Source organism: Parambassis ranga, chromosome 7 (genome assembly GCF_900634625.1).
Source record: "Parambassis ranga chromosome 7, fParRan2.1, whole genome shotgun sequence".
NCBI lineage: Eukaryota > Metazoa > Chordata > Actinopteri > Ambassidae > Parambassis > Parambassis ranga.
Genome location: NC_041028.1, coordinates 7,485,203 through 7,498,347, shown reverse-complemented (window position 1 = coordinate 7,498,347; position 13,145 = coordinate 7,485,203). Strand labels below are relative to the sequence as shown.

Sequence of the window (13,145 nt, the reverse complement as noted above, 5' to 3'; positions counted from 1 at the left end):
ATAAGTTTATTTTAGGTAATAGAGACGCTTGTTTTGTTACAGCCTGTTCCGCCCTTCTCTCTCTCTCTCTCTCTCTCTCTCTCCAATTTTACCTACGCTTAAATTCCTTGCTTGTTTAAAGTTTGAAATGGGGGGGATTTGAAGAGAAATGTGAAGCGCATGCGCCATGTGAAGGTCTTTGCGCCGCGCATCCATGCTGCAGTGTGCTAGTTTGTGAGAGGAGGCGACTGGAGCAGGTGAGAGAGAGAGAGAGAGAGAGAGAAAAGGAGCGAGGGAGGATACTTTCCTGCACTTCAACACAGACAGACAGACACACACACGGTGCTGTGGGAGGACGACGTACTCGGAGCCTCAGTAAAGCCGCTGTTGTTCACACACACACACACACACACACACACACACACGCTGTGCCTCTTTTTTCTTCCTCCCCCTGGCACCGTGCGCGCTCGCCAAGCCGCACTGTTTGGAGATAGTCCGCGCGGAAAGTTTTTTTTTTTTGGAGCATACTGTCTGGAGCCGATTAATTGTTTTTTTATTTATTTATTTGTTTGTGAGGCCGGTGACGTACCTTTTTCTTTGCGTGTGAAGACTTTTAAGTCGAGCGGAGGACTTGTCAGAGTTTTTTTTTGTTTTTGCACAGGATGGAAGGTAAATTGACAAGTCGTTTGTGGCGAGGATCACCGTGTGGATCTTTCCGCAGGTAAAACGCGCTGTGAACTGAGCGTGTCAGCGGCTGGATTTAATTTTCATAAACACAATTGACATTTTTTTTGTTGTGCTGTAATATTGTTAAGCTTTGGTCTGGAGCAGTTTTTTCACTTCAACTTAGGCCGCTCTCAATTAGAGGTGAATCGACAAAGTACATCCGACGTTTCCGCTGGTGCCACTCGGGGTTGCCGTAGATGGGTTTTATTTGTTAATAGTTCGCGCACTGAATCGTTAAAGGAAATGACTGTTTCCTCGCACTGTCTGTAAACGTTCCATCCATCCCGCTGCTTGCCACCAGACCTTTAAGCTTTTAAGCGCGCGGAGCGCTTTTACTGATTTTTTTTTTTTTTTTTTTTTTTTTTTTTTTTTTGTCCGTGTTCACCAAAAACACCAAAACCTGAACAACTCTGTGCTGCAGCCTTTACACGAAGCATTTTACCAGCATAAAAAGGTTCCAGGATAAAACGACGAGACTCGCCTTCAGTGCTGCGGAAAGGGAAATCTTAAATCCACCTGGCCTGCACTGGGATTATTGGTTTGATATCGTCTGCAGAGCCTGGATTACTACTTCTAACGGGCTGTGCTCCCTGGTGAGTATCCTATAGGTCTCCGGGTTGACAGTTTTCCATGCAAGCGCAGTTTATCTTAAAGAGTGGAAAGTGTGTGTTTGAGTGTGACGTTTGTGGACTCACACTGCTTCTTGGATGTGGACAAAAGTTCTGGATGTGATGTGTGAAACATGTTCCCTCCCCTCTTTGACTGTGACCCAAATGTCTTAGTGTCCTGCTGTGCAAAAAAAATATATATATATATGAATGCAACAAAAGACACTTTATTGTCACAAATACATGAAAGGTTAAAAAGTCCTTGCAAACATCCCATTGTTAACTGAAGCTATTGTGAGTCAGACGCTGTTCTTTGTGCTCCTTCTCACAAATCCTTGCACCTGGCTCCCTCTCCTGGTTTTCCATAAACATCAGGACACTTATCTTTTTTGTGCTGTTAAATGCAGTCAGTATAGAGAGGAGGAAATGGCTTTATGATTCATAATGTGGAAAATACCTTTATTACTTTCTCTGTGGAACAAATATTTCTTATATTTTCCCCACACCACCTCCTCCCTATTCTCATTTCCCTAAAACTTCTAATTTATCGTCCACATATATAATGTCTGTCGGCTGAAACATGCTGCTGTATGGAAGCCTAAAAGTAACTCCAGTTATTAATGACAAGTTTTTTTTATAATATATAAATATAACGCCATTTTTTCCCCTCACGTTGACAAAATAATTTGTTGCTTTTGGAACGCTGTGAATTAATTTAATGTTGATGTGGTTTCCAAACATAAAACAGAAGAAAATATGAAGACAGAGTTTTGTAAAGATTAAATATTTGCAAATGTGTTTCTCGTTGTAAAAATCGGAATACTTTTGATGACTTTGACGTCAAGAGTCCAAATAATTCCCTGTAAAAGCAGCGCCTGGTGTTTTATCACTATGATGTTGTCTTTGTTTTGTTGCTGGCTTTTCCTCAGTTAGACGGCTGACAGAACTCTGCGGGGCCTTCATCAGTCATCTGTCTGAAACTCAGCAGCCTGCAGGTCAAATGTTTTGCAGGGTTCACGGAGCGCAGGGTGTGCGCAGCTTACGCTGGGGGTGCGAATAAAAAAAAATATTATTGAATATATGTAATGTAATACTAAAGTTATGTGGGGTTTAATAGCTGTTGTCAATGAACACAGTTAAATAATGAGTGAGTCTCTTGGCTGAGACTGTGTGAAATTGTGAAATGTCAGAAAAGTGCCCGCACTGACTCATAACCTGCAGGATGAGTCAGTGCTGGTTCTTCTGTGTCCAGCATGAGGGGGGAAAAATAATTAATGGTTCAAATCAATTATTCATACATTAAAATTTATTTTCAATCCGTTTCCTTTTTTGGCGTCACGGCTCCAATCAGTGTAACACTGCCGCCCTCTTCATTTAATTTATGTGGAAGAACTGAGAGGAACATAAGCTCACCGAGGCGCGTGCACGCGCGTGTGTAGGTGCACGCACGCGCACCGTTGAGTGATGGTGAACTTGGCTTTGTCTTTAATGAGTTTTAGGGAAGGCCCACGTCTCCACGACTCAACCCTGGAAAATAATGCAGCGTGACAAATTAGCTGCTCTCGGTCCCAACATTCACACACGAGCGAGCGGCTGGCAGGTCGGCTGAACGCGCACATTTAGAGGCTAATTATTTAAAGTCATTTTCTGCATAAATGGCAGCCAGACTGTATCAGAGAGTCATGCAGCTCTGCACATGATTGGCACACCCCCCCCCCCCCTCAGTTCCGTGTAGTTTTCGTTACGCAAAAAATGATGCTTATGATCCCACCGCCGCCCGCTGACGTGTCAGTCCAGTGCCGATTCAGTGAATAATTATAGAAATTAAGGTAAATATAATTATTCACCATTATGGTAGATATTTGTCAGATTACACATTTAATAGCTGCACATGAAAAGAAAATAGTTTGGAAATCAAATGTTTTCTTTTTCATTTCTGCGTTTTCTATACATCTTTTTGTTAAGTTCAATTATTAATTAGATTAAGAAAATAAATTGATTATTATATTATTGCCTGGGTTTTTCTGTTGAATATTTAGCTACATAAATTATCAAAACTATTTATTTAACAAGTTAATCTGCCAAAATTCCACAAAAAATTTAGTTTAATTTTGATGCTGTCAGTTGCATCAAAATGCATTGATTCATTGTTAAAAATGAATTTAAAATCTGACACAGAGCGACTGAGCCTGTCTGTATTTGTGAGTAGGTGAAATGTTAGGAATGTGTCTATCTGCGGCTTCATGATCATTGTGTTTTCTCTGGCTGCATGTCTATCAGTCTGATGTGATTCACACTCTGACCTGTTGCCAAATGACTGCTCTGCTGTGCAAGCGGTGATGGCCTCAAGGCTCTCATCAAACACACACACACACAAAACGGCTGAATGCATGTAAATGAGACACATATATGCAGCTGAAAGAGTATTTTCTGCACACATTTTGGCTGATATATGTCTCTGTGTTTTCTGAGTTATATACCATAAATTGTGTGTGTTTGTGTGTGTGAGAGAGAGAGAGAGAGAGAGAGAGACAAGCAGGCGGACTGACATCCTGTTCTGTATTCTCCCTCAGATCAGTGGCAGTATGAACCTGGGGCTGGGCTGTGTGTGTCGGCCGGTCTGCTGGCCCTTTGGCAGCGTGTTGGACTCCAGGCACTGTGTCTTTGCCCTCACACTCCTCACACTCATCATGCAGGTGGTGGTGGAGGCCAACTCTTGGTGGTAAGCATTAATTATCATATTTTGTGTGTCACACTGTGTTCAGGATGGGTTCATACAGTGTTTAGAGAGCTACATTTACTGTGATTTGTATTCGTTCTGTATAGTTTCAGTCATTTTAAGGTGTGTGTGTGTGTGTGTGTGTGTGTGTGTCTGTGCGTGTTTGCTCCTCAGCTGCAGTTGCACCACACATGAAGTAACACAACATGCTGACAGTAGCACATTAGCTTTTCTGGAAGACTTTTTATTTTCTTTCTTTAAACTTTGCCAAACCAAAATTATGAATATTATAGAAAACATATATTGCTGTGGTATATCGGCATTCAAATATGTGCAAACACAAGCCTGGTGTGTATGTGTGTGCACAAAGTCTGCTGCTATTAGGAGAAAAGTCTATATTTGTGCATGTTACAGGGGGTAAACTGTTTACCAGTCATTCCTTGAAGTACCACTTAAAGAAAAACTCCTCACATCCGGTAGCTGCTTTCTGTCTAATGGTGCACTTAAACAACATTTAAACCCAAACCTCCTACGTTAAAGGGTTAAATTTACTTATAATGGGACACAAACAAGTGCAGGCATCATGTTGTATTGCCCCAATTATATAAAAATAATAAAAACTGACAGATCAATTTGCGAAATCAGGTTTTAATGTCTCACTAAGGCAGCTACATTAACACTCAAATAACGAGTCAGATTACTGACCCTTTTGGAAAGCTGAGTTTGGAGCCCAAACTGTGTGTGTCTTTCAGTTTCCTCTTTGAGAGGACACACAGGTGTGAATGATTTAGAGTGTTGGAGTTGAAGGCCTGCTTGCTCTTTGTGTGTGTGTGTGTGTAAGAAACAGAGCGGGAGTCTGTGTGTGTGTGAGCCTACAGACAGTGTTGTGTTGATTTTTTTTTTCTCTTCCGTGTGCTTATGTGTGTATACAGTATGTTGTCTGTGTTCCCTTGCTGCCGAGTTTCCTCAGTCGATCAGGTTACACTGGGGGCTAATTGTCTCTCTCTAGGGGCTCAAGGATGGGCTGCTCTAATTGTCCTGTGGCCTGGAACCAGATGCTCATACTAGTGGTTCCTCTCTCTCCTTGTTTCAGCTCTGTTTGTTTCTCCATCTCTGGGCTCATTTGATATTTCTGTTCCGTTCTCTTACGCAAAATTAGACGATGCACGGACTTAAATGAAACTGAGATTGTTCCCTATAGCATATACTGCCATTTATGAGAAAGTGCATGTCTTTTTTTCCGTTCTTTTGTAAAAATGAAATTCTCATCAGCAACTGCAAGAAATGCTTTAATTTAGCCTTTACAGCAACATCCTGTCCTGATTTCTAACCTAGTCTTGGACTCCAAGGGGTCACGAGTCAACCATTAAGTTGCGTAGGGGTTAATTCAGATTTTTTGAAACACTCTGTACGATGTTCACACATTTACCTTTTATAACGGTGCAGAGTTGGTGCCTAAAAAATGATGTATAATAAATTCAAATAAAAAGTCTGAACTGATAAGCACATAGTTGGCAGTCATTGTTAGGGTTAAGGATGCACTGCCTGTCTGTACAGGGTCACACAGTAAGTCAAAAACCGTTCCCTCTGCTTTTCAAGCATTCTTGTTCTTTCACTCTGTTTTTGCAGTTTTCTGTTGAATTTGTTCCCCTTGTCTAAACTTCATTCAGTGTAATGTGTGTTCTTGGCTCTAAATGACACATGACTTTTCAACCTTGTGTCATTAAATGATAAAAGTACACCTCATTCCAGTGATTTACATTGGAGAAATCAGCTGTTGATTGTGACTTTTGCCTCAGAGCTCATTTGTTAAATGAATGAAAACATTATGTGTGCACCCCACTCTTCCAGGTCTCTGGCCATGAACCCTTTACTGATCCCAGAGGCCTACATCATTGGTGCCCAGCCTCTGTGCAGCCAGCTGGTGGGCCTGTCACAGGGCCAGAAGAAGCTGTGCCAGCTTTACCAGGACCACATGCAGTACATCGGCGAAGGTGCCAAGACCGGCATCAGAGAGTGTCAGTACCAGTTCAGACACCGGCGCTGGAACTGCAGCACGGTGGACAACTCTTCTGTTTTTGGACGGGTCATGCAAATAGGTAAGAAATAAACAATGGATTTATAAAATATTATATAAGAAATACACACATTTCTTCCACATATTCACCAGGCTTATCTGGAATTTGTACAACTTATGTTTCTGTTCTTTACTCTCTGTCTGACTCACTGACCCCCTTTTTTGTGTTTGCGTAAAGTGTGTGTGAAGTGTATGGAGCTGCTGATTCTCAGCAGCTGTGTGGAGGGAATAGTTGGTGGGTGAGGTTGCTGGATAAATCACACGTGGCTTTGGCCTGCTAAACCAACCCCTGACATGGAGCAGGAGGGAGGTTCAGGAGGGAGAATCTGCTTTCCCCCTGATGAATGGGAGACAGTCTAATACACACATATATACACTCACAGACAGACACTCTTGACTCTAGCTGCCTCGGTGTATTTACAATTGAGGGGATTGCAGTGAATGTACACACCAATATATCGCCTTGTCAAGAGATTACAGTGTCTGTTTGTGTATTTACTGTACAGTCAGTGTCTTCAGACTGCTTCTACATTCCTCTCTCACAAGCAAATCCATTCTTGACTGCTTTTGTTTAGTATTGTTTGGTTCTTTGGATTTTTTTTTGTCTTCACCACAGGAACTAATAGTAAGGTTTTGTTCTCTAGGTAAATAATGATGAATATAGGCTTACAATATTAGTGATCACAGCAAATTTACAGTATAATTAGATGTTGGATGGCTTAATTGTAATAAATTACATTTTTGAATTTGTGGTGCTCACACTTAAGTTCCTAAAACGCTTCACCCAATTATTTAATTAAAAGTACAATGGAAAGTCAAAATGTGAAACTGCAAGAAAGAACAGAGAACACATAATATTATGTTGTTATTCTTTGATATAAAGCCAGATTACTGTCAAACAGCTGATATTATTAGCCATTCATATATTTACATCTACAATGCATTTATGTGTGCCAGTATATTATCAATGTGTATAAATAATATTTAGATATAGATATTTATTTGCTAAAATAAGCCTTACCCCTAAAAGTCTAGAATCATTCAGGGTTAGCTCTAAAATTCATTTCTGTTACTTGAGTCTAATTATGGGACAAAAGTTAGATGGAATTTAATTTGTCATTCAAACAGCTTTTCTTTTTTTTCTTTTTACATTCTTAATGCTGACAGTAGCACATTTGCTTTCCTGGAAGTCCTTTATTTTTTGCCCTTATTTTCTTATTTAATATTGCCAAACCAAAATTATGAATATTATAGAAAACATATGTAGGAAAAAAAAGATTCCTGTGGTGTATGAGTCGGCATTCAAATATGTGCAAACACAAGCACGGTGTGTAAGTGTGTGCACAAAGTCTAGTCTCCGCTATTAGGAATTAGGAATAAAAGGAATTTAGTCTCTCCTGAAATAACATTCCCATTACCTTGGATAATCTACTGAACAACTGTTAACAGTTGTCTTGGTGCCAGTGACCATGTTCAGAAGTTATTGGTGAATATTTAAATATAATGTTTAGTTTTGACTAATTTAAATAAGTTTAGTATCTTGCATCATATGGAACAGTGGTGGAACTCTCAGAGATGAACTACCAGGGCTGGATGGATAGATGTCTGTGTTTTTGTTTAGCTAAACCATTCAATAGATTTTACATTTGTATACGTGTGCACACATCTGTGAGACCGCTGACTCCCTCTGCACAGATCAGTCTTCATAGAAACCTCATCAGCAGCACTTCTCCCATTCCTCTTCTCCCTCCCATCTCAGTCCACCCTGGGCCAAGTAAACATGTCCTCCCTGCCATGGTTGTCCATATGAAAGCTTGTCTTACTGTCTGGCTGAGGACACCACTGGTGATTTAAAGCTGAGCTCCAGGGGGTGCTGGAGCAGCCGGGTTTAGAGTCTCTCTCTCTCTCTCCCCTGCTGGCTTGGCAAGCTCTAGGGTGGGGTGCATTAGAAGGGAGGCAGCAGAGTGGGAGACGACAGTTTGTCTGTCTGCAGGTCCACCATTAGGCCAATATCCTTGGGTTGGATTAGAATTTGTACTGCACTAATAAATCCCCCCCGCTCTCTCTGATCACATCTGCTCCTGCCAGATTTTCCCACCTGGATATCTTTCAGACTTTCCAAAAGGTTTCTTTATCTTTCTTTTGTCATCTTCTCCTTTCTCTGCCTTTACGATATTAAATAAGCTTGGTTGCTTGTCTCTTCCCTGATTTATCTGTCCACTTGCCTTTTTCTTTTGTTTTCCCTCATCTTTCTCTCTGTCCATCTGTTATTGTCATTACTGCGCACCCTCTGAAGGTCTGGCCCAGCAGGTATATGAGCTATGCATTTTTATTGTGTAGCAGCACTCTGCTTTAGTGTCGACGCTCGGCCTCATAGTTTAGTTGTGTGTTTGTACTTTAGTTTCTCATCTGTGTATGTATTTTTGTAGAGTGACAACAAAAACTGCTTATATGCATATTTTCGTGTTCCCAAAATATTGTCTCTATAGAGGAAATGTTGAGGGTAGAAACAGTGGGAGTTAATAAGCAATGGCTCCAGGACCACTCAGTCATAACAGATAAAGTAAAAGAGCCGTTGTCACTTTCAATTTAGGTGAAAGAGCAGCTGCTTGTTAGGAGGCGTCTCCGTCACTGGAGGGCGCTCTCTTCTTTCTGGCTGAAGCCCAATAAAAGCAAACCAGATTACTGTTGAACATGTTGAGGATGACGAGCCTGCAGCACTTGGCTGAGGTGCTCTGTAATCTGAAGTGTCTGGTGAATGCTGTCATATGACATCACATCTCATAACCCCATACACTCTCAAAGAAAAATGACAGACACATTCAATATAAAATAAACAGGAATGTATAAAAACAAGAGCAGAGGACTGATAAAACAACATTTCTCTCTTATTGTCTCAAATTTGACACGACGCTCATGTTTGTGTGTCCGCAGGCAGCCGAGAAACGGCGTTCACCTACGCCATCAGTGCAGCAGGGGTGGTGCACGCGGTGAGCCGTGCCTGCAGAGAGGGGGAGCTCTCCAGCTGTGGGTGCAGTCGTGCCGCTCGCCCTAAAGATCTTCCCCGAGACTGGTTGTGGGGCGGCTGCGGAGACAACCTCAACTACGGCTACAGGTTCTCCAAGGAGTTTGTAGACGCACGTGAGAGGGAGAAGAGCTATCCCAAAGGCACGTATGAGAGCGCGCGGCTGTTGATGAATCTGCACAATAACGAGGCAGGACGGAGGGTAAGAGTTACACAAACACCCACAAACAAACATCTGTAGATGCTTAACATGCAAAAAGATGGAAACTCTGAAGACCAACCTGATGTGAGTGTAAACTGTGAGACAATCCAGATCAATCAGATCAGGTCCTTACTGATCATCTGTGTAACAGCTCCGTCTGCTCTCCCCTCCTGAGACTTTGATCTGTAGAAGATGGAGTCACTGGAGACAGTTCTGGGGTTTCTTTTCTTTTCCAAACATCTTGAAACCACCTCAAAGAAAACATAATGCCAGATATCTGTTGCCAGACTGGACTCTTTCAAATACGACAAATGAGTGGACAGCGTTTTATTCCGCGCACCACTGTAGACATGGACAGCATCAGTCTGTGTCCTCCATAGCAAAGTGATTCCTTATGAGATCATGAGCCACACACTATGCAAATATTTATGCAGACAGGACACATTCACAGTGGGAAGAATGTGTCACTTGTGTTATTTTTCTGCAGTTGGCCAAAGAAGAATAATCACTTTTGCACATTTTTCATCTGTTTATTAGAGCGGCTCTTTAATTTTTTTTTTCCATTTTCTCTCCTCTTTAAGACTGTGTCAGACCTTGCCCACGTGTCCTGCAAGTGTCACGGTGTATCGGGCTCCTGCAGCCTCAAGACCTGCTGGCTGCAGCTGGCTGATTTCCGCAAGGTGGGCGACGCGCTAAAGGAAAAGTACGACAGTGCTGCAGCTATGAAGCTCAACTCGCGTGGAAAACTGGTGCAGATGCACAGCAAGTTTAACGCTCCTACGAACCACGACCTGGTCTACATCGATTCCAGTCCAGACTACTGCTTGAAGAACCAAACCACAGGCTCCCTGGGCACAGTGGGGCGCCTTTGCAACAAGACCTCTGAGGGCATGGATGGGTGCGAGCTGATGTGCTGCGGCAGAGGTTACGACCAGTACAAGGCCCAAATAGTGGAGCGCTGCCATTGCAAGTTCCACTGGTGCTGCTACGTCAAGTGCAAGCGCTGCACCAAAATTGTAGACCAATTCGTCTGCAAGTGAGAAGAGGAGCGTTGCTGGTGTGTAGCTTGCAGACGATGGGCATACATCTGTGTGTATTCATGAGCAGAGGAGTTGAACACAGAGAGAGAGAATGGAAGAAAGAAACTATATAAATTATATTTATAGAGTTAAACAATTATGCCATTGCAAAAAGACAGACTCTTTTTCAAAAAAAATCTTATGTCTTCAGAAACTGAGAGTATTGTGAAATATTTATTTTGAGATTATGTTTTATTTTAGCCCCGACATCACCAGCCCGATTTAAAAAAAAAAAAAAACCTGTCAGTTGCCTAAACGTGGCAGGAAATCTTCCCCCTACACATCCCACCCTCTCCCTCTTTTTATTTTTTTAATTCAGATTCAGATGGGTCACACTGATCTGCAAAATTGGACTGTGCCGCCCATTTTCCTAACAAGAGTTAAGGTTTAGTATTTGTGGCTTTTGAGGTCCTGTTGTTCAAGAATGACTGTGTTGAGAGGATGTGTGCTATAGATGTGTATGGATGTGTTTTCATGGGCCCGGGCCCCAAACCAGCCTTCACGTCCTTACCAAAGTCTACTTGTCCCCTCTCACCACATGTGTGTACAGTGAGGAACACTGTCGGTTTGTATGAAACCTTGGAGTACAATGGAGTACAACATGAGGGCTATTTTGGGGGGATTGGGCCATTTATTAAGCTGTCCCAGAAGCCTTAGAGTTCCCCAGGTGCTGCAACAAGCCCTCCACCATTATGCACTTTGATACAGAGGCTTAAACCTGTCTGTATGTGTCTGTTCAGCTGTTATCAGTATATCAATATTATAGCCTACATTTTTTTCCATATTAATTCAGATTATCCATTTAACATTATTCTACAATACTTAACATGGTTTGAATATATATGGGCAATGTTGTGGTTACAGTGGTGAAATATTCTGCGCTCTGTGTATATAGTATGTCTATCCAACCAATCAGTAAACTGTATTTATTTCCTTTTATCCAGATCATCCTTTAAGCTTCAAACAGAAAATCAATCTCCACAATGAAATATCCCAGAGTTTTTTTAAAGTCACCTTTTTTTTGTTGTTAAAATCTCACAAATGCGGCTCTTCACTGTTGTTGTAAAAGGGAAATGCACCTTATTGTTTTTGAAATTCTTTCTTCTCACTCATGTTTAGCTTTACTGTTAACACACACACACACACATCACAGATGTTTAATGTCACCACAGATTTCCAGTACCACTCAACTGCTCACTATCCCTGTGATGATTCCTCAATAGACAAAAGATTATTTCTACCAATCCAACTTATATGTATATTTATAAGCTTCTCTATGAATTTGAGGTTTGTTAAACTTAATTGTGTTATAGCTGATATTTTGTTACTTTTTACAAATCGGCTCAATGCTCTACTTTTGTTTCAATAAATATCAAATGTAAAACCAGCAGAGAAGTATTCACTCTTAGAAATCTTTCTGCATATGAACCACGTAATTACTTTAACTTTTCTGTTCTCTTCTTCACCCATGGGCACATTTCGTGACAGACCATCAAACCCACATTGGAAGACAGCTGTTTTAGGCATGTAGTGTGCAAAGACAAGAGGATTTCTTGCTTGAGAGCTTTGGACCTTAAAGATTGGGTGTCTCTCTAGGGGCACGGTTGAGGTTGTTTTATAAGTGCTCCTCGACGATCCAGTGACAGTGGATCACTTAATGGAATGATTAATCATATTGTGTCAGGAGAATAGGAGAAGAGGGGGATTTTTAAATGTGGGGGGAAATTGGGATGTCTGGAAGACGACTGGGCCTTGTCAGGAGACTGCCGGTGCTTGAGAGGAGACGCAGAAGACGGGAGAGCGGATTGGGTAATGAGAAATGGGGGATTACATGAGAGGGGGAGTAATAAGGCAAAAGGGACTGAGAAAAGAAGGGGAGAGAGGAGCAGCGAAAAAGTGCTTCAAGAAAAAGAAGAAACAACGGACTGCCATTACAGTGTAAACGCTCCTGACATCGACTAATATTTACACTCGTAAAATGAGACTGACTTCAGGAGCACATCCCATATGTGACCCTGTCAGTTAGCCCCTGTGCGTGTCTGCCTGTTCACCCATACGCAGAAACTCCCTGCTACATCATGACAGGTGTTTACATTTCTGATTGGTGTCACATAGGCCAATAAGCAGGAAGCAAGAAGAGAAAGATAAGGGTTAACATGTGAGGAGAGGCACTAAAAGACCGTTAAGAGATCAAGCCCAGCACCAAGTTTTACATATTTGAACCTTCTGTCAACAGCTAGGTTTATAAGGATATGAAATCACCCTTCAGCTTTCTCATATACACGAAGGTCAGGTCATGCTGGATGAGACTGCTTCAGAGTCACTGACTTCATACCAGCAGGACTCTTTGAGCTGGAGCGTAAAAGAAATCCAGGTGCAGGCTGATACCGCAGCAGGCGCAGGAAACCTGAGACCCACAGGTGCAAAGATATGGCTTAACTGACACTCAGAGGAAGCGGCACGGATACTTTCAAATGTTCAAACATAATGCTTAGATGTCGGAGCTTGACAGTAATTTCTCAACCTGCCCCCTTCTTTTTTGACAGTTAATGCGGGCGACTGTATAAATATTTATACATCTGCTCTACAAGTAAAGTCTTTTTCAGGGCTGTGGTCACAGGGTGATACGGTGTGACACACACACACACTGCAAATAATTCAGGCATTTTATGTGTTAAATGCTTGGTTACTGTGTGTTATCATGCATAGACAACAATTATGATGATAAGG

General features: G+C 41.8%; 1 protein-coding gene across 1 annotated transcript; it reads left to right on the top strand.

The window, feature by feature from the left end:
- Window positions 1-230: 230 nt before the first annotated feature.
- wnt5a (wingless-type MMTV integration site family, member 5a) lies at window positions 231-11,802 on the top strand. The gene is made up of 5 exons (XM_028410098.1): window positions 231-1,298; window positions 3,887-4,035; window positions 5,884-6,131; window positions 9,044-9,336; window positions 9,918-11,802. Exons 2-5 carry the CDS (start codon window positions 3,899-3,901, stop codon window positions 10,374-10,376), a joined length of 1,137 nt encoding a protein of 378 aa, XP_028265899.1. The 5' UTR covers window positions 231-1,298; window positions 3,887-3,898; the 3' UTR covers window positions 10,377-11,802.
- Window positions 11,803-13,145: the final 1,343 nt, after the last annotated feature.

Bases quoted from the DNA above. Each gene is read 5' to 3' on its own strand.
- wnt5a (XM_028410098.1), top strand. From the start codon at position 3,899: ATGAACCTGGGGCTGGGCTGTGTGTGTCGGCCGGTCTGCTGGCCCTTT. The intron at 4,036-5,883 runs GTAAGCATTAAT...CCACTCTTCCAG, and splicing joins GTGGAGGCCAACTCTTGGTG to GTCTCTGGCCATGAACCCTT. The intron at 9,337-9,917 runs GTAAGAGTTACA...CTCCTCTTTAAG, and splicing joins ATAACGAGGCAGGACGGAGG to ACTGTGTCAGACCTTGCCCA.